This window comes from Nyctibius grandis, chromosome 5 (assembly GCF_013368605.1).
Source record: "Nyctibius grandis isolate bNycGra1 chromosome 5, bNycGra1.pri, whole genome shotgun sequence".
In the NCBI taxonomy this organism is placed as follows: Eukaryota; Metazoa; Chordata; class Aves; order Nyctibiiformes; family Nyctibiidae; genus Nyctibius; species Nyctibius grandis.
Genome location: NC_090662.1, coordinates 76,035,679 through 76,057,946, shown reverse-complemented (window position 1 = coordinate 76,057,946; position 22,268 = coordinate 76,035,679). Strand labels below are relative to the sequence as shown.

The 22,268-nt window shown below is 41.9% G+C and overlaps 1 protein-coding gene across 1 annotated transcript; it reads left to right on the top strand.

The window, feature by feature from the left end:
- Nucleotides 1–3,601: 3,601 nt before the first annotated feature.
- Nucleotides 3,602–21,667, top strand: LOC137664067 (DBH-like monooxygenase protein 2). The gene is made up of 12 exons (XM_068401791.1): nt 3,602–3,766; nt 6,691–6,837; nt 9,804–9,887; nt 11,080–11,247; nt 12,190–12,292; nt 13,076–13,242; nt 15,067–15,158; nt 18,457–18,553; nt 18,770–18,829; nt 20,143–20,273; nt 20,561–20,675; nt 21,428–21,667. Exons 1-12 carry the CDS (start codon nt 3,602–3,604, stop codon nt 21,665–21,667), a joined length of 1,569 nt encoding a protein of 522 aa, XP_068257892.1.
- The last annotated feature ends 601 nt before the right edge of the window (nt 21,668–22,268 follow it).

Genomic DNA, 22,268 nt, shown 5'->3' with positions numbered 1-22,268 from the left:
GGATTTAGCTTCAAGCCTTGCTCCAAACACCACAACACATGGTCCAGAAGCTGGGTGTCAACCTACCAAATGTCCTTTCTTATTAGCTCATTTGGGCGGTTGTTTCTTTTTCTTTTCATCCCGTAATTCCACTTGGAACTGAAAGCCTTCCCTGACAAACTGTTGGCAGTGTAGTATGTCTATGTGAAAAGCTGCGGTTTCAGTAAGTCCACATTTTTGGAGAAAAATATTTCATTTCAAAATAAGTGATCAGCTCTACTGCTTTTACTATTGTTCCCTTTACTGTCTAACAGGCAGTGGTCTTCCCACTATTTTGCTCTAAACCAAAATTAGCATATTTCCATAATTGACATATTTCCCCCCCAAAAAAACAAACACAAAATGTAAATTAAAAAATAGATTTTAATCTTAGTCTGAGCATAGCTGCAGAGCAGTGGTGCTTAACAGCTTGATAAAATGAAGAACAAAGTCAGAAAGTGGTAATTTAAACCATTTTAACAGCAGTATTTAGTTTTGTTCCTATCACCCATCACAGCAGAAGTGTCAACATTATTAGAGGTAGGCTCCTTTAACTATCCTTACACATGAACACCGGCAGAAGTAGCTGTTTTTAAAATGCTGCCTTTCTCCCTCATTAATCCCTCATTTTGAGGAGATATAAATCTGTTATCCAGGCTTTTTATTGTCTCTGCAGGCGTGAATCTCTTGTCTTAACATACGCATAGATAGCTATTTTAGATGGCCTAGTGACTGAAGATCTCCTCGCAGAGCTGACAGAGGTGAGACAGGTATGGCAGAAAACCCATGCCCTCCTGGAGCAGTGGGTGAGGCCAGGTGAAATACATGTGGGCATCTCAAACAGCACTAGACACCTATGTGTGGGCAACTGAATTAAGTCTCCTAATTCAAGGTTCCACTGACTGCTTATGAAAAGGGCTGCACCCGTATATGTTTAGACTTCTATATATCTAGGCATGTTACTCAAGTTAAATCCTCCCCTAAAAGTCTCATAGATTCTGAGGTTTTTCACACTAAGTTTGAGGTTGGGGGATTAGAACTGAATGTCTCAAAATGAGTGATTAGCTTTATGCAAACAAAAATGAGAAGAAACTTCAAGAGTATGGAAATGCTTCACTTTTGATTCATTCCATGTCACTTAAGTCATTTAAAAAATAGTTGTTTGGTCTAAATTAGTCTAGGCTCCCTCTGCTACTGATCATGAAGGCAACCTAAATAAATCCCTTTGACTGGATATTCAATTTTGACTGCTTGTGGTCTTTGAGGTGAAGGTTGCACTTCTTTTCACATTTCCAAAACAAGACTCTGTGACATTTTTTTTTTTTGTAAAATGGAGTATGTTGTTAAAAATTGGCCTAAAAGAACAATCAAAGGTGTTAAATAACCTCACCAGAATGTCAAATATTGTGAAATTAAATACTGACGTTGCTTCAACTGGTTGTAACAGGAATCCTATGGTTCCTACCCTGCACTGCAACAGGGAGTTGTTGGGCTGGGGAGACAGGGGGGCTGGAGTTGGCTGGGTGTCAAGGATGTGTGTGCTGCCAGCAAAGGGTTTCAGCAGTGGAGCCTTCAGGGTCATTTCAAAAGAATAATGGGCATAACATTTTCATTATTCTTTATCTCCCGAGTTTGTTGTACATGATTGCAATCCCCAAAGACAAAACACAGTGAAACATCACTGCTTTCCTCTTCTCTCTGGATGTCTCTGTCTGCCACATGAGGCAGATCCTCAACAGTGCTGTTGCACCCCGTGGTTCTGACCCTCCTCTTTCTTTTCACACTTGGTTCCTGTATGAGCACTCAGTTTTCTAAAGGAAGGGGCTTTATCATCCTTCCTCTACTCAGATCATCTATATAATTTTATAATCTTCTTTGGCATGTTGCTCACTGCCAATCTCTGGTATCTTCCTGTTCCTGGATATCTCTTCCACGCCCCTCAGCAGTGGCATGCAAACACCACATCCTGCTCCATCAAAGAAACCATGCAATTCTAATCTTTGTCACACAGCTAAACCATCCCTCCTTGTAATCCCAGGATAGTCGTGTCTTCCAGCAATGTCTCAGTTGCATTCCCTAATCTCACGTTCCTCTCCATGTGAGAAAGGGAGTTTCTGCTTAAAAGAGTGGAGAACTAGCAACAGTGAAAATTTCTCACACCAGCAGCTCTGCAAAGCACCCTGATGTAGCCATGCAGATTCCCTTCCCTTTTACCTCCCCCCCCTTCATCATTAACTCTGTCTTTGATTCTCCCCACAGAGGGACTGAAGGCCTTCAGTTTTGATATCCCTGTGCTCTCCTAGCCTTGAAACACTCACTTTGCATTACCACATCCCTCAGCTCTGCCTAGTGCCCCTAGAACAGTGTCTTGGGCCTCTCTGTAGCAGAGAAAATGTAAAATGTTGGCATTGTATTACATAATTCACAAAAGAAATCACAAATATACTTGTTGTCTACAGCAGGACTGTCAAAAAAAGCAATGTGGGATTCAAGCAATCTGTACGCAATTTGATCTTTTTAAGCCCTGTCCCTGAAGATCAGATTAGATGTCTCTCCTCCTCTGTTACTCATCTGTTCTGCAAGCACTTGTCTCAGCAGATTAATACAAATGGGCTTTTCTAGGCTTTCCTAGCAAATAAATAGGAATAAACTATCACGTCCTTCAAAATCCACAGACCCAGGCTGTGTTTTGTAGTGGATTATGCAACTGGGTAAATTGGAGATGAGATGCACAAGGCAATTCCTGGCAGAACCGGTTGGAAACCTGCTGAGGCTCTTCGTTTTTCATATCATTATGCTGAAAAGTCTTAGGCAGCGCAACAGATGATGCCCTTTTCTCCTTCCATTCACTCCCACCAAGGTGTAGTGCATGGAGGAAAGGCATTTTTTTTATTCTACTACTCCACTAGAGTCCAGGAGTCCTTCTTATGTGCCACAGTATCTTCTTCTGATAAGCCATAGCGCTAAGATTCACCAGCCCATTCCCAACAAACTTGCCAATAATCATCACACCAGATGATAGGGTGGCATAGTTAGGGTTCATTTCAGTAGTTACAACAGAAATGCAAGTTAGCCAGAAAAGACCCTTTTCGCTGGTGAGGAGAGCCAGCATTCACCGACCCTGAGGAGTACCAGGTAGGAGGTAAACACTTTGTTGCTTTTTTTGGTGAGGTAAACACTTTGTTGCTTTTTTTGGTTGTGTAGTACAAAACAGCTCTTAAAAGTGTTTTAAGATGTATATGGGATGGCCTAGTACGGTTTCACTGAGGCAGGATGCCAGGACACGTTATGTAAAATGTTGATCTTTCCTACATGTTAAATTGGATATAGAACAGTTGGTTTCCACTCCTCCTTTCTGGCAACAGGCCCATCCTCCTGCACTTCCATATAAACTGGGCCCCTGTAGCAGAAAAGCTGCCCAAGGTATCAGCAAGACCCAAAAACTGCAGTGGTTCTGTTGATGATGGCAGTTCTCTTCTCAAGAATCAAGGGTATGCTCTTCCTCTTGTTCCTCCCATGCTTTTGTTCTGGTCAGTCCACACCTCCACTGTTGCGTTTCTCCATCTTGCTGGATCCTTCAAACATGGTCTACTTCCGCTGGGACCATGACGAACAGGAGCTGATGACATTTGAGCTGCACGTCCATACAACTGGCTGGGTGGCATTTGGATTCAGCCCGCATGGAGAGTTGCCTGGATCTGACATTGTGATAGGAGGTGTCTTCCCAAATGGCAGCATCTACTTCTCTGTAAGTTGAAAAGACTTCCTCTTCATCCCCCTTTGCCAAGGATCATGCTCCAAGTATACTGGCTTGAAATCATATGGGCTCAACTGGCTAAAGATAGATGTCTGAGGCCATTTGAGATCCTTAGTCGGCATGACCTCTGACTGACAGTCCAGAAGAGGCCAGATCTTCTGCAGGTCCTGTGTCATGCTTGCTAGCCCCGTACAGCTACCTGAGATATGCCATGGTATCCCAGATGGCACTAGATTATGTTGTTTAGGTGAATAAACTGATCCCACCTGCAAGTCAAAGCCACAGCCAGAACCAATTAGATATGACTGAAACAATTACCAACCATGAAGTTAGAAGAAGCTGCTGGGAGTGTAACTTCTGATTCATTCAAACCAGAGGTCAGTTCAGCTAGGAGTTAGATGTGAAACTCCCATGTTTTTCCTCACTGAAGCTCTTCAAAGGGTAATTTATTTGGTTTTCCTTGTAGTAAGTGGAGATGTGTGTTCACCTCCAAAGGTTGTTTCTTCCTGACAGTCTTATGTATCTCCATTAGGAATAGGATAGGACATCCTTGGGACTTGCTGGTTTTCCCATTGTCTGTAAAGGCAACTGCTAAGGATAGATGCCTTATGTGAAAACAGCTGGAGTTTGGAGGAACAAAATGCCACTGAGGGTGCTAAATAAAAAAACAGGGTGGGTTTTGTTCTGTTTTGCTTTCTTTTGTTTCGATTGTGAAAGAGAAACAGGCAGTTTAACGTTATCCAGATACAGAAAGAAAAAGAGTTTACACTGATAAAGTGTTTGCCAATCACAGTGGTTTTATTTTCTTCAGCTGTTTTCAGTTCCCTTTTCACACAACAGTAAAATGTGTTTCGCGTGAAGTATGTATTGGTGCTTGTCTAAAAGGGGTGAACTTTGGAGGCGGTGAGGTAGCTAGCCTTACTTCTGGTCAGTAGTTGATTGCAAAACTGCTCTTGTAATACCAAGATTTGAAATCTTTTTGTGGTTGTGATACAGACAGGGAATTTTTGTCTGTGAATGACTACACGGAAAAAATATGATCAATTTAGAAGAAATTCTTGTTCTTTGTTTTTTAATAATGATTTTTTTATAAGTGATTTGGGGTAAAACATTTAATTTCTCCTAAAAAAATATCCTGAAAGGAAAAACTGAAGTGTTTGGTTTCAAAAATATGAAACATTCCATTATTTTCAGAAGAGATCTTTAACATTTTCAATGTTTTTCTGCATTTGTAGCTGAAAGTCTTTGTTTATGTTAGAAAATAATTTTAGTCCCACAAATGTTTTAGGTTTTTTCAACTTGTTTACATATCAGAAAACATGTCGCAATTATTTAGGTCTGGAGACATTCAATTAAGCAAACACATTAATGACCACAAAACCCCACATTTTCTCAGTAGGCTGTGTATTACATCTGCTGAACCTGTGGAACAGAGAGTTTGAAGGAAAAACAAGGTAGTTACTGTTTTCCATTTGCCTTCTTCCACGTGTTCTTCCACATAATGTCCAATGGGTGAAAAACTAGCCAAAAAGGTTTGTTTTCACAAAGGTGGGGTTTTTTTCCCAGTTGTTTACTGCCTTCCTCTTTCGTAAGGTATATTTAATTTTAAATATTTTATTTATTTCAAAGTAGCTCATTTGCAGACTACATATCTTTGAAGTTTGATCTTTTAATGAAAGAGTGCAACAGGTATTCCAAACAGTAGGAAAACAAAAGCTGTATTTTCAAACTATGATATGTCCCCCTGTAAACTCAGCATTTTGGTTAGAGAAAAATCGCTTAGAGTATTCTGAAAGTCCCAATCCATGGACAAATTCAAGAAGAAAGAATACTAGAGGAGATACTGGGAAATTTAGCAAAAGTTGTAAACAGGTTTTGAAATAAACACTTAAAGGAACAGAGATGGGAGGAAAAAATACCAGGAAGGATTTCACATAAAAATATTTTTCCTTGACCAGGCTGTTGTCTGGTAAAATTTTTCTATTCTCTTTTATCCCATCAAAGTTGAGTATTGCAGTAAAACCTTTCAATACAGCATTTAACAGCTATACATGAGGGAGACATTTGCTTTATTATGTTTTTCATCCCGTCTGCAGCCACTGCCTTCTCATTTCTGGTCATTTGAACTCCTTTGCCACAAAAACATGATGCAATCTCAGTCAGTCAGCTTGAAGCTTTACTCCTTTTTATCCTTCTTCCCTTTCGGCAGCTGTGTGTACAGTCCCACCTTTTCACTTTGTATTTTCATAGCAGCAGTTATTGTGGCCCATTCTGTTCCCAGTGAGATTTCTACAGGAACTAGACATTTAGATGCTTTTCAAACACTGCCTCATGTTTCTGTGCTTTTTAATGAGTAACAATTGCATTTGCATTATTTGCATTATTTGTTTTTTTCACTATGCCTGTGCTGCTAAGGCAATTGGTTAGCTTGTAGTTTCTAGGAAAGCTTAGCATGCACAACCAGGCCCAGGTTCCAGGTGCAACAGAAAACCTAAGAGTTAAAGTAGAACTTTGGTATGCCTAAAATAGTTTACTTTTGAACTACCTCTGTTTTTGAACAGGGCTTATTTTACTTCCCACCCTGTGTGGTTGAACCAGATGTGCTAAAATGCCCCAGTGTGTAGCAGGTCATTCAGGGAGCGGGGAAGATCCTCTAAAATCCATCCTATTCAGGCCATCCTCTGGGTGATGGGACCCAGGGGCTGCTCTTTCCTTGAACAGCTGAATGTAGCAGGGAGTGGATGTGGGTTCTTTTTGATTGGTTTGTGGAAATCACCAGTAAAAGCAGAGGAGATTTTTGGAGAATGAAATGCTTTGATAATTAATCAGGTCCCACCAGCAGTACCTGGAAACATGACTTCCCAGAGTGCAGGAAGCTCTTCCCTCTATTGCTTTGACCACTGTTTTCTTTCCAGGATTGTCATGTGGTAGATGAGGCAACCCTTGAGGAAGATGAGAGCCAGGACTACCAACTGCTGTCAGTAACAGAGAATGAGACCTCCACCACCATGCTGTTCAAACGCCACCTCCGGACGTGTGACCCAAATGACCTGGATATCACGGTAAGAAAGGGCACTGCTCAAGTAACATCCCAAACAAACCTGCTCTCATGTCCCACTGTATTCCCAGATCCCCAGAATCAGATCTGTGAACGACAGATTTTTCTCACAACAGTACAACAACAGGAAGATACAGAAAAATATGGGACCATACAGCCACATTTTTAATGCCCATTTCAAGGTCACTATATTGATGTATTTGGTGTTTTTTACAATGTTTTCCATCAAAGAATAGGGAAGATATAAATATCAAAATTTTCTTAAGATCGAACACAGCTCTTCAAAATTTTACTCATTTCTCTGTCTTTCTCCTGCTTGCCACATATAAAAAAAACAATCTAGTATGGGAGATAAAGTTTTTATTTGCCTAATATAAGGCAGTATTTTGGTAAGAATTATGTTGAGAAAATTCAGAACGCTTTGATAATCTCAGTCCTTCTCTCTTGGAAGAGCTTCATACTGGTATTGATTGACATTTAAAACTTGGCCAACACAAATCAGTATTTTAAGTTAGAGATTTTTCAAAAATATACTTTGCCAAGGTTCACAAGCACACTAATGCATACAGTTTCAGAACTCTGCATATATGGACACTGTTTACACTGTTTCACCTTTACTTGAGGGACTTCTGGGTAAATCAGCATTATCCAAGGTTTAGCCCACTCAAAAATGTTTGTCCAGAATTAGGCATACATTCGTCATTTTTCCAGAGTGCAAATACATGTGCAAATGACTAGATAGATGCCTTCGTAGTCACAAACCTTTTTAATGACCTTTACTAATCGAAAGAAATATAATCCCATTCTGAATGGGAAGAACCTACAGAGTTCCATGGCTGTCCTTACGCGATGGGGCAAATCCAGGCAGATCATTGAGTGCATTTATGCTCAACAGTAGCTGCTAATGGGGAATCAAGGGAGCAGAGTTTTGTTAGCTTTTTGTGTAAGTCCCTTAGTAATTATTTGTAAAAATTGCCCAAAGCGCATTAGCAGTATATACAGATAAATGAACTGTGTCTGCTTGCTCCAGGATATGCAAAGATCTGAAAATCTGATCTTTAGCACCATTGTACAGCTCCCACACCTAGAAAAGTATCCAGACACTCAGTATCTAAACATTTAAAAACAAATTGATGCAGGTTCTGAAATCTTATCAAATCCCTTACAGCTTTTTTTCTAGCTTTCTTTTATTTCACAAACCCACACTTTAAGTCCGTGCATGTTTCATTAATGTGTGTGAAATGACAGTGGGTACAGCTTTCCTAGGGTCTTTTCTAGCCAGTACCCTCTCTTTGGGAAAAAAACCATCATGTCTTTGACTGGACAAGTCAAATCTTGTGAGTTAAACTGCTTATTTTCTGTTGTGTTCTGACATATTGTCTGAGTGTCTGGGTACATACCAAATACACACAGTTATATTATTTTACACTACTTTTAATTGCACATGGTTAGTATGTGGATTGCATTTTAATACATGTGTAGTGGTATAAGGCATGTGATGTGGGGTGAATACCTGTGTGTGTGGTTGACGGGAAAGAATGAAGAAGAGTTTCCAGTGAAACGCTCCCATTACAGATGGACACAGCACGCCTCATTACTGCCTTTGGTACTGATGACACAGTCCAATTCTTTAAAGGCCAAAGATTTTTCAAGTCTCTTTTCTTGATGAGGTACAGAGGCCCATCTGGATCAGCTGACCCCAAAATATTCTTCACCTATGACCTGAGGCTGGACAATGTAAGTATTGGACAAGAGCTTCACTTGGCATGTTAAAAAATTTCCCCTTCTTCCGCCTTCCTTTGCAAAGTTGATCATGCCCATGCTGGAGGTTTGGATTGCACAGGTCAAAAAATGGACATGAATGATCATGGAAACATGCAAACGGAGCTGGCAAGAGTAGGAATGAAGTGGGAAGAGAAGGCTTTCTGTGTGGAGAGTAAAGGGCTTATTTGTTAGGAAAATGCTGTAAGGTGTAGCCTGTTCCCTTGACTAGAGTTTAAGGATCCAAACACACGCTGTGGTACTACTGAATTGCAATATAATTAATATAGTTAACCCAGGCATGTATGTATACAGGTCTATTGTCCCATCCATGTAGACCCAGAGAAAAATATCTATAATATACTGAAGATATTTACTGATTCCCATCTTAGTTTTGTGGGAACTACACAATATCACAGAGAAGAGAAATAATGGGAATACATTTAAATGCTTTGTGACAAGTCTGGCTAAGAGCTCAGAAAATGCAGTACACACTACTGTGTGCTGCCTCCAGTATTAACTTATCCGGCATCTCAGTGTCAGATATAAGGATTTACCAGGAGAGCTGGAGCTCCCCTTTAGCATCACCTCGTGGTACATGCACCATCCTTGTCAAATGGAGCCCAAAAGTACCAGCTCAGTGTGGTATTGCATTAACACCTTCCCTCTTTAAACGGCATCAGCCCACACAGTCAGCACTCACTCAAGACACAGCAGCATCTGCTGATCAGTGTGGGCAATATTCCATAGTAAAGAGGGGCACTATTTTTACATAAAGATTTGTGGGATTAGTGCTATCATGTGCTGTGCTTGTGGCTTCAGAAAACTGGCAATTAAAAATGGTGATTGAACCGAATGGATGTTTCCTACGCTCAGTTCATGTTACAACAGGCAAATTAGTAATGTAATTCCCTTTTGTAAAAATACACAAAAAAAATCTGAAAGAAAAAGAATTTAAGACCTGGTGGAGCTGACAAATGTGTTTGCCCTTCACCAGAATACAGTTTCATCATCTTGACCCTTTAATCCTCTCACCCATTGCAACCAAAAAACAATCAGATGCTTGCTAAATGCATAATCCTTCCTGCCCCCTCCGCTTCTGGGTCTCATTCTCCTTGCACTGCCTCCCTTTGGCTTCTCCAATTCCCTGTGCACATTGCTGAGTTGCCAGGGGAACCTTCAGGTGACTCATGTCTGTTTCTTTTCCAGTTTGCTGTTCCAGTTGAAGAAACCAAATATGCCTGTACCTTTATCCCACTGCCTGTGGTCAAGCAGAAACACCATATCTACAAGGTAAACTTGCAGGCTGTATTACTGGGGCAAAAAAAAAGGACAGGCCGGACTTGCTCCTTCAATCATGCATACAAGTCTGTCTCTTACAGCATTTTATTATAAATTTGGGAGCATTCCATCTGTCCTTCACTGCCATTGGGATGAGCCAGCTAATTTGTCTGGCTTGTGTGGAGATAAGCTCTGTCTTGTTTCTAGCTTTGGAAGTACCTTTGTCTTTATGTACATTACGTCTGAAGAAACCTTGCTACAAGTCTTGTGTCTCAGTGTAGTGAGCTCAGGCCATGTTACCTATTGGTATCTTTGAGAGCAAAGGGAGCCTCCAAAATTTTCTATATTTGAAAGGACTTTTGCTTTTGTTTTTGGAATTTGCTAAGAATATTTATATAAAAAACAAAACTAACATTTTTACAGTTCTGTTTTCAAGATTCAATATGCAAAAAAGAAGAGGAAAGAAAAGAAAAAGAAACTTTCCAAAGCAAGCCTAGCTTACTTCTCAAATTAAGATAACTTTGCTTCAAGGTCAGGCAACCCTTCTTAGTTTTGTGCGTTTTGAAGATTTAAAACAGAAGTCCCACTGCAATGGCATAAGGCAAACTTTCATTAGCAAGACTTTCCATGGACTGGAAAAAAAGAAGAATTTGACAGGTAATCCTACAAAACAAACTCAGGAGCTTTAGTCAGTTCTTGAGGTAACATCAGGATGTTGACACCCGATCTCATCAGTGCTGGTGAAAAGTTCAGTGATTAATGAACAGATCCAGTTTGAGTGGTTTATTTTGAATTATCTTGATTAGTGTACTTTTGGCACAACTGAGGGAGCAGCGAATCATAGAGAACCTGAGATCAAGGTCCTTTATCTTGCTTTGCAGCCAAGACAATGGTGTATGAGGTAAGCTATTTACATTTCTAGTCTGGAACGACACTGCCCAGCATAACAGGTCAAATAGGCACCCCTGTGATTCTGATTAAGGGGAGGTGCTGTAGAGGAAGATGCAAGTACTTTCTGGACAAATGAGTTCTGCTAGGTGCATACCAAAATGAGTAGATAAATCATCATTCAGTTTATCATCCATTTTGCAATCAGATTATATCTGTTTGCCTAAGCTATTGTTAACTGCTTTTTCTGGTTGCCTGAGAAAGAAATACTTCAGGGTTGTCAATAACTTTTTTTCATTCTTTCTCTTGGTTACAGTTTGAACCTGTAATAACACCCCACAACATAACCTTGGTTCATCATATTCTTGTTTATGCTTGTGGCAATGCCAGCGTGTTACCCAGTGGCATAGATGATTGCTATGGAGCCAACCCAGATTTTGCCCTGTGCTCTCAGGTGCTTGTGGGCTGGGCTGTTGGAGGAGAGGTGAGTTTGTAGGGCCCATTCCCTTCTCCATTTCTTGTTATGAACAGTAGTACCCTTGTTGTCAGCTTGTCCAGCAACACCCCACAGTCCTGCACAGCCAACTAAACTGGGGAAGTTTCCTTATACTGTCCCCACTCGACTCATACTTCTGCTGCATCAGGTGATGCTGGAGATTTCTACGCAGCTGTCGATACTCTGCATATGTGTGTATGTTATTATCACACCTGCATTTAAAAAGTTTTATATGTCACACAGGAAGGCTTTCATTCTGACCTTTTGGTAATGTTGCCATTAATTTCACAAAATTCACCTTGTGCTAGTCTTGTGTAACAGAAAGAAGTGCACCTTCTTTCTGCCTTTTTTTCTACTATCTCTGCCTCTTTTTCAGCCAAGTAAAATTAAAATTTCAGTGAAATTGGTGCTTCTGGCTGAGTGGCCTAGTTAGTAGTCAGTGCTGCACAAATTTTAGCATCTATCTTGTGATGGGCACTTTGCCTTTCAGAGCAAAACATATTTTGTATTTCTATAGTATGCGTGTACGTGGGGACAGAGGGAGGAAGGAGATAAGTTTTAGACAAAACCCTTTTACTAATTTTATTCAGGTTTTACATTATGCACTGCCAATACTTATGTGAAATTTGCTGCAAGAGTGTACACGTACTATAACCATTTCCTATTAAATATAGTGTAAAAATAAAAATGAAGCCAATCAAAAGGATAAATGAAAAAATAAATTTTGAAAATTCTTCCTTGTTCTGATTCAGGAGGAAAAGAAATGGAACTGGCAGAATTTCACACATTTTGATTTCTAACTATGTCTAAATAAATATTCAGAGATGCAAGAAAACTTTCTTTTTGTAAGTTTTCAGTCAAGAAACAACAGAGAAGAGTTAAAAGCTAACTACTGCATGTAACTTGATTATTCCTCCTCTTCCTCTTTAGTCTTACCAATTTCCAGATGAAGCTGCAATTTCCATAGGGACACCTTGGGACCCTCAGTATGTCCGACTAGAAATCCACTACAGCAATTTTGACTTGTTACCAGGTAGGTAGTGCTGGACAGTTGTCTGACAAAGAACAGCCTCAGGATGGAAGCCTCAGACCTCACCTACATGCCTATTAGAAACCGTCTTCTGCATGAAACGCTTCCATATGTTGCTCAGAACAACCTTCAGGACAGTAAAAAGAGACTGGACTGGGCTCCCATTCAGGAAAAACTTAAACTAACTTTAGAAACATAGATTGTTATATCTCCTTAGATTAGACACATCTTACCAGAAAAAGCTGAACACATCTTGCTGCTATGATACTAGCGGGAGCGTTAGGGAAAACGTCAGGGAAAACGTCAGGGAAATGTGGCCATCATGGGTACAAGGAGCAGAGCGGGAAGGAACAGAGTGGCTGTGGGAGAAATAGGTGTACCAAGAGTCAGGATGAAGTCCTGAGAGCCTAATAATACCTCCTCAGGCTTCTGCCAGGACCTCCAGCACTCAACCCCTATGACAGGTGATGAAGAATGCCACCACAGTATTTGCTATCATTTTACAGAAGGGGGAACAGAAGTGTGGAGTGATTTTATGGGAATTGTCTGAGACTATAAGCAGGGCTGGATCCAGATGCACTATGAGTAAGATCTGTGCTTCTTGCATGGCTTTGAGGCTGTATGTTACAGTGAACCATACCACAGGAGTAGGGTGGAGGGCTTCCTGTTTATCTGTGCCTGCTCCGCACCTGTGACTGGGAAAGAGACATATGTGTTGTTACTTCAGGTCCTGCTTCTGCTGTTTCTAGAGTCATTGCTGAAGGAGAGGTCATTTTTCTTTTACAGGTTTGATTGACAGCTCAGGAGTACGAATCTACTATACGCCGGAGCTACGGAAATATGATTTGGGGGTTCTGCAAACAGGCATCTTTACTTTCCCTGTGCATTTCATTCCTCCTGGAGCAGAATCCTACACATCTTATGGCCTTTGCAATTCCAGCCAGTTTGATGAAGTGAGTATGGGGAAAGCCATAGGAAATCCTTCTTGATCTTTCCCAATTTGGGTTTTCATCTTGCTCTAGACAAGTCCAAAAGCCATTTCGCACAGGGTGCTATCTTAGCCTCCATTTCTGCATGTTGCAAAATGGATATCTATTCCAATAAAACTGCTCAAAAGAGATACATGATTTGGCCCAAGAGCATCAGCAGAGCTGTGTAAGCATGTCAGAACCATGGCCCGAATACCCATTCACCTCATCCAAGTGAAAGGGAAACAAACTCCAAAGGATGTAGTGACTTCTCAAGACCCCCAAGGGAGCCTGATCCACAGTATGCAAGAGGCCTTTGTCCTGCCATAGGTGTGTGATACTGGTGTAGGAAGGCAGATACTAGGCTAGGAGGATGTGGTGCTCTCTCTCAGGTCAAGAAGATACCTCTAGAGCAGAAATTTAACATCCCTCAAATCACAGCCAAGAGGCTGCTAACAGTAATCAGCTCTGGTAGACTGTGGGATCAAGGGGATTCACAGGTCCTTTCAGGACTGCTAGATGTGAGGTTCCTACTTTCCCCTTTCCCAGGCCCAGGAGGTGCTAAGGCTGGGAGCACACTCCAAAGATATAGATACTCCCCACCTCACCCAAACACACACACTCAGAGAGCAGACTCAGCTGGCCACAAATAGATTAACACAGACAGGAGTACAGTACCTTTACAGGCACCACACAGGCACAAACAACACCCACATGAGCATGGACAACACAAATGACCCAATCCTCTTCCTCCTCTCTGACTAATCAGGCTTAAAGTTCACTAGAGTAACATGACCATATGCTCACTCACTCAGCTCCCATATGTAATCACATTTTTTGATCTCTCTGATTTCTGATCCAGACCATAAGTCCTTTCAGCATCTGTGCCCAGATCCAGAGCCCTTTTACACAGTCCCTGGCCTGGACCTTGGGTCTTTCTAGCTTGAAGTTCCCTAGTGGATCATCCCACCCCAAAACCACAGGCACACACATATACACAGTGTAGAGAGCACATTCACACAGAAAATTGTTAGGAATAGAGTTTAATAACATAGTCTAGGTTGCAGCGATCAGGTACCAGGCTTGGTCAGACAAACACACTGACCAGCAGTCTGCTTAAGTACAACTGGACTCTCCTCTTCCTCTCTCCATTTTCCCATGTTTGTTTCTCTCTTTCCTTACCTTTGACCTCTTCACCTAAGCATCTCACAATAAATTTTGCACATTCCCATAATCCACTTAGAACATCCCTTAAGTTTTACAGAGTCCCACAACCCCTCTTGAACAAGCCATAAGTTTGCTCCTTTTTTGAGGCCTGAGGTAATCTTGTTTTTCTTCTTTTCATCAATTTTCAAATATTTTCTTCTAACCTTTTAAGGTTTACATTTTGATGGTTCTTTTAATGGCCCATTGATCAATGTCTTACAATTTCTGCTCTTACTCTTTCTGTTATCTGCTCTTTCTTATAGTTCATGTATCTGCATGTTACCTCTCCTGTATCTTGACTTAGTTTTTTACATAGCTGATAGCAAGGTATGCTTACAGTACCCAGTGTAAGATACCACAAACTCAGACAACTATGCAACAGTACCTGAAGCCAGAAGAGCAATTTTCACAAAGGCTCACCAGAGCAACCTTTCAATCAGCAGTGACCTACATGAGGAAATGGGCTTAAACTTCCCTTTTAAAAAAAAAAGTTAAGCTGACTATTACACAAGTTCCATCAAGCTTTTGACTTGATGGGCACACCTGAAACACAGTGCTAATGTCTGACTGCCAGACTCTGACCTACTTCATTTTGAACTGCAGATGAATGGGATGCTGGTTCCAGATCTGCATGTCTTTGCCTACTTGCTTCATACCCACCTGTCTGGCAGAGGAGTGAAAGTTGCTCAATACCGGTAAGAGAAGCAAGCTCACAGTATTGCTGCCCATGCCACAGGATCAGTCCCTGCCTCTTGGGCTAGAATGGATGCGAATGATGTTCCCAGGTTAGCCTCCATCTGTCTGTCAGTGCAAGAGACTCTGCAGTGTCTACTAGTACAAAGAACTAGCTCCTTGGGAAAGAAGGGTCAGCTGAGCAGAGAGTATGAGGCAGGGACTGTGCCTCCTGTTAAACAAAACAGGTCCAGGCAGTGAGCTCAAGCACTGAACTGCTGCTCATCCACACTAGTCAGCTGCTAGGCAATGACCTTGCATAGCTTGGTCCTGCTAACCAGACTCACCCTGAGGCTACATGGGCACAGTTCTGGGGACTGTGTATACCAGTTCCCATGGGCTGCATAGGCAAAACTACACTGGGTTTGATTTCCTCCACCATCCTCCCACACTAAAAACTTCAGCACCCCTATGCGCTCTCTGATCACACCCCAGCCCATGAAGCATGAATTCTCAGTTTCAAGCTATGAAAATAGCCAATTATGGTCTGCAGCTTAGCATTTGAACACTACATCAACTGCTTAGAATTTAAAACAAAACAAACCCCAGGAATAAAAAATAATTGTGCTTTAGGCCAAAGAGGCATCACAGAGGTCCAAGTGATCAGTACTACAGGTGTAAGGCCTATCTATCTCCTCCTTAGGTTTCTAATTTCAGAATAACCCAACGTAAGCCAAGCATCATGCTGCAGACAGTTACAGGGAGGCAGACAGTCTGTGCCAGTGAGCCAGAGAACAATCCATGATCCTGTGATATCTAGCAATATGGGTGTAGCCCAAGATGTCACAGCAACACTCTAATCTTAGAGTGCTCACTGCGACACCTTAAAGACCAAGTTCCCTGCATGTCTACATGGTGTTTCTCGTGCACGCTCTGGGGTGTGATGTGAGTTGCATCTAGTTGCATCTAGTTGCAAGGGGAAACTTTGGCATTGCCTTGTCCTTAGATGTCTGTACTCTCACACCAAATCCCCAGATCCCTGCACTGTCTCACATACTGCCTCACATGCTGATTTACTCTGCAGAAGCTCCACACATACTGAATTTATCATGTAGGTATGTAGGGAACCCGAACTGCGCTGTGGGCAAGCTGTGGAAGGCAGAAGAGTGTCTGGGCCCCACAACCAATGCAAAGCTGAGTTATGAGCAGGGCGGATGTTAGTCTAGTTTGGCTTCTAAGCAGATATACGAAATATCATTCAGAAGAATCCAAGTTGTTCCAAAATGGCATGTCTTCCCTTGAAGATGGCCTTCCTCAGTTATCCTTAAACACCAATGACATCCTACAATCAAACATGGTTTAAACACGCTGGCCCTGTGCCTCTCTACCCACTCCCCAGCATGCCAAGGAATGGGGCCAAGTGACCAGAAGCTCCTTCAAAGGCAACCTCAGAAAAGTGGGACTAACACAATTGTCTGGTGGGTATTTTCCCCTCTCTGGCCAGTGGTGTCTGCAAAATACTCACCTTGCAGCCTCTGCAGCCTAACTGTGACATGGCAAAAGCAAGGGAAAACTTTTTAAGAACCTTCAAACAAACTTGGTCTGCTATAACTAGACTAAATAAATGGGGATTTTGTAACTGGAAAGATGCATTGTGAATATGTCTGCTTCCCAATTATGTGTGTGTCTCTCATGAGGAGCACATTAGAGCTGGCAAACGTGGTTGTCTCTTGGAAAAGGAGCAAAGTAGACATCAATAAAACCTATTGGCTTCAAAGCTATTGCTCAGTGTCAATGCTAGTGATCTCCAGCCCAAATTGGCCTGACACTTGGATTGCTATACTAGACAGTAATAGAAGACGAGTGAGCCTCCCTCTGTCTCACTAGCTAGCACCTTCCAGGTGCATGCTCCAAGTAGCAGGGGGTGATATAATCAGGAAAGTTTTCCTTAGGCTTCAGAAGAAAATGGAAGGTTCTGCCTCTTTGCTAGAAATCACTTGAGGCCAGTCTAGAGAGGACTAAGGCAACAGTTCAATTTACTTAGGATGAGCACATATCTGAGAAAGGACCTTTAAGACTTTACCATGCTAGGACCATGTCCTGAAGCCATCTCAAGCACAGGCTTCAGAGCAGAAGACCAAGTGTTTGAAATGCCTTCTGAACAGAGGTGATTCAGGCACAGTGAGCAGTTGGGGTGGCTTTTTTTTTTCTGGAATTTCCCCTCTGACATGTAGGATAACTACGTTGTTCTTAGTCACTTGCCCAATTAATGGAGACCTCAGACTCTTTGGAGGTTGACCTTGACAGAATATAGCGGATTGTAATCTTTGATAGCAATTTAGGGGCAGGCCTGTCTCCTTTTTAGGTGTTAAATCCAGAATACCCCAGCATAGGCCAAAAGTCACACATAGCTAGTATGAGTGACGTAGCAAGAGCTATTTTGTTCCAGACAATAGCGATAGCTTTTGGCTCCTGCTCTTTATGCAAGTCTCATAGCATACGTAAACCATGTGTCATGTGACAGAGCATCTTCTTTCTTGACTTGAACTTCTATGAAGCCTGGCCTTCAAGCCAGGTTCCTCCCTCCTGAACCCATTTTGCTATAAGGTGTAGCTGGACGATGATGTGAGCCTACCAGTTCACCTGCTCAGAGCTGCCAGCAGTCACAAAGCAAGCCTACAACAAGCAAGCAGGGTGTGTGACAGCTGCTGGGACAGCCTGGCCACAAGCACCACAAGGATTTGTGGGCTGGGTGACTTGATGCACCTTGCTGTGTGCACTGTGGATGTACTTAGCAAGATCGAAGGACTTGTAATGTGAATGGAGAAGTGCTCAAGCAGAGCAGAGACCACCTAAGAAGCAATATCACAATGCACTGTAGAAATAGCAAGGAAGAATTCACATTTGATACTTCTGCATCTGCAAGGGAGGTCCTAAACAGCCTGCCAGCTCTACTCTGCTAGGCTCAGAGAGTCTTTTTTATTTTTTTAGGACAGTTTTTTTGTAATGCAAACATTGGAGTTCTTACTTCTGGAATCCCAGACTGTTATCTGAAAGGCAAAAGTTTCAAGGCACAATGATTACTGACATGTAAAAAGTCCATATTTGGACTCCAGACCAAAGAGGGTTGGATGAGAAATTTCAAGTGTATGTTTGGGACTGACTGTCGCTGAAATACGTGCTGTGAGTTAAGGTTCAAAAGAAATCAGGCACGATTTCTGGAGAGGATTTTTCTTGGCTCTTTTATTCATCCAGGAATCAGTTATTCCATACCCCTCCCTGGAAATACTATAACTTTCTTCCCTTATTTGTCTTCCCAAGGAATGGTGAGCAGCTGGGGATCATCTGTGAGGACAATAAGTATGACTTCAGACTGCAGGAGATTCGGGACATGAAGGAAATCCTCATAATCAAACCGGTACCTTCGTCCCCTGGGATGTATCCATGGGCAGGCAGGCTGGGGAGGTGGTGAGCACCAGAGGTTTCAAAGCACTTTGACATATTCTGTCCCTCATTCCACCTCAGGGTGTGGCCCATTGCTTTCACACAGTTTCCTGGTTCCCTATGTTGCGAGTGGTTGTTTTGCATGCTTTGCATGTATGGCTCTGATGGTGTGACCTACTGTGTTCTCTAGGGGGATGAGATCCTCGTCGAATGCAACTTTCAGACACTGGATCGGTCAGGGGTTACTTTTGTAAGTTTGTTTTTTTCTACCTACAAATCTTCCATTGCTTTCACAATTAGTTTATCACCATCAAAATCTTTTGGGCAGAAATATCCTTCTTCCCCAAGCAAATACATCCCTGGCAAAAGCTTCTTGTGTCAGACACAATATTATGGAAATACTGAAGCATGCTTTGCACAGTTGCTCTCCAGCAAGACCCTTCTAGTACAGGCTTATGGACGGATCCCAAAGCTGTCTTGCATCTAATACCATACAAGTTAACTCTTGCCCAAAATGTCAAGTGCAAGTATCAAAACTCACAGCTGAGTTGGTTTTCAATCATTGAACATTTGGATGTAGTGGACAGGCAGAGACAAATACAGAAACTGACATAATCTGGCAGCTAGATCTGATTTCGACTTCTCAAAATATGAAGACATCCTTTTTAGTTCTTCTTATTCAGACCAGACATCAGTTTTGCAGAACTTAACATGTAACCAATTATTGTCATACTCAAGCTTCATAACTTACTTATTTTAGAGCATATGCCATGTAGAAGAGTATTTGACGATATTGCGCTTAGAAATGTGCACAAGTAACTAAAATTCAACTAAAGAGGATTACAGAATATATATTCACAGAGAGCAACACTGTTTGATTTGATTAAGGGCTTAAGGATGGGGCCAGACTCTTTTCAGTGGTGCCCAGCAATAGGACAAGGGGAAATGGGCACAAACCGAAACACAGGAAGTTCCATCTGAATATGAAGAAAAACTTCTTTACTTTGAGGGTGACAGAGCCCTGGAACAGGCTGCCCAGGGAGGTTGTGGCGTCTCCTTCTCCAGAAATATTCAAAACCCGCCTGGACGTGACCCTGTGCAACGTGCTCTAGGGGAACCTGCTTTAGCGGGGGGTTGGACTAGATGATCTCCAGAGGTCCCTTCCAACCCCAACCATTCTGTGATTCTGATGGGCCCTTTCCAGAAGTAGAGATCAACTGAAAAATTCTGGTCTGGATGTCACACTCAGTTAATTCCCTGAATGTTTTAGCTGAACTTTCCAAAGTTTGGGATTTTGGGATCTTGTAGATTGGAATACAAATATGGTAGTCTTCCTGAAGGAGAGGATAAGTAGATTTAGGTTATAAAACCACAGAGCAGCCTATTTATCAGACTCTTGTCAAAGGATACTTCGATTCGCTGTTTCTAATGCTCAAAGAAACCAATTCTTTTTTTTCGCCACACAGGATCTTCATGAGCTGTGAACAAGAGTTCTTTCCTGAGGAGAAATAGTCTCCTTGTTGTGTCTCAGCAGACCTCTGAGTCATCCTTGTGTCTTTGCAGGGTGGGCCAAGCACCATGAATGAGATGTGTCTCACATTCCTCTTCTACTACCCTCGTAACAACATCTCCAGTTGTATGGGCTACCCTGACATTTTGTATGTTGCGCATGTACTCAAGCAGGAGGCCTCAGAGTGAGTCCTGAGTCAACATGTTTCTGGAGGTAGCAGAGCAAAATGTAGCTATGAAGAATGGTAAATGGAAAAGATAATGAAAATGAAATGTTGCTGATAGGGAAGAAAGATCCATGTGTCTGGATCCGTCAAGTTGAGCTCCGTTGTTGCAGGAATTTATCAAGTGTGATATTTTAATAATCTCTTCTCCTTTGTCTTTTTTTTACTCTTCCTCCCCCCGCCCCCCTTCTTCATCTTCTCATCGTTTTTCTTCACCACCACCCCACTGCCCTTTACTCTCTCCCCAGTGCAGTGGAAGGAATGATGGCCATGGACTTTGTTGACTGGGACAATGAGACTGTCAAAATTGCAGAGAAAGCAGCCAAGGAGGCAGATCAAGTAGTCATGATTAAAACCATTAATGTAAGTCTGCTTCTGAGCAATTCGTGGCTGAGGAAATGGAGTCAGCTCTGACATTCCAAGAGTAAAGCGCAGCTGAGAGATAGAGCCAACAGACAACACCTTGAGTAACACCAACTGCTCATACCTTATCCATGGCTACAGGAACTGAAAGGGATTGCCTGAATTGTGAAGTCCTGTCTCTTAGGCTGCAGTTGCAAGTAACTGTCCAAGACATATTTAGCCATCACTTAACTTTGAACTAAAAAAGCTAAAAATCCTTCTCCAAAGAGAAAAAATACTCTTGCATCTTGGTAATATAACAGTGCCTAGGAGGTGATGCCATGGAAGGACGTTTTTGACAGAATGGGCAACAAAATAGTGCTGAAGGTCCCCAGACAACATGCATACAAAGGGAGTTAGGATGATCCAGGAAATCCACATACATGGAACATAGCTTCCTGGCTCTTACTTATCTGACTGCATTTCAGTGCATCAGTCTGGTACCTACTATCTTAGAGGTAAATTAGGGAAAAAAATCTCTTAAATTGAGAAAGGACCAAAATTCCATCTTCTCCTCTCTCAGAGAGCTTCTCTGCTCTCAGAGGGGAGACCCATGTTGTGACTTTCTCTGAGATGGCTAGTTATACATCCAGACAGCAAGAAAACTGACTAAAACGCATCCAAAACTTGCAGTATTATGCCAGAGTCTTGTGGCTCCCAACTTAAAAACAGATCATGTAACTTTATGTTCCCTTCTTTCCTTCCATCCCCAGGAAATCCAGAGAAACGAGACCGGTCTTATCAGAGACATCAGTATTCCAGAGCGGGCTGCCTGTCACAATATTTCTGGATACCTCTCACTGTCAGGTTGGAGGGCCACTGCAAATCTTCGTTTGACCGCAGTATGCCCTTCTGAGTCATCAACTACCAAAGAAACTGCTTCACTTCCTCTTCTTTCTGTCACACAGCTGGTGTTTGCTTGGCTTATCTTGGCCTCTGAGTATGGGAAGTGAGGGGCAGAATACTAGAACAGATCACTGGCCTGCTGAAGAAGTCTCTGTAATTACCACCTGGTAGCAGGGTATTCCAGATCTGATGGCCCTGAACATGAGAGGACACTTACAGTAGAAAATTGTCTCCCTTTGGAAGAAATAGGTTCAATGGCCATTGGCATTTATTTTATTTTCATAAAAATTCCTTCTAGTACAGTTTGTTCTAAATCAGAAAAACAATGTACTATGATGCAGTAAAGACAGGAATACTGTCATCTCTTCAATAGCTGCTGATTAATTATTAAATCCAGAGCTTTCATAGATGGCCTACTATATGTGTTTGCTCACTGTTATTTCAGTAATCATCAGCTAGTCTCAAGCCATCTACATATTCACTGTACTTAGGTCAGTATAGAAAACTAGGCTCCTTAGTTATTAATGTGATTTATTCTAAAACTAGTCCTGCCATATCCGTCAATGACTGCATGGCAAGGAATTTACCTGCTGATTGACAGGTAATAATGAGGCAATGACTTGGTGTTTACTGAAAAATAAACCTTATACACTGTCATATAGCAAACCAATGAATTCCTATTTTACAAAGGCTAAACCATTTGCTGTT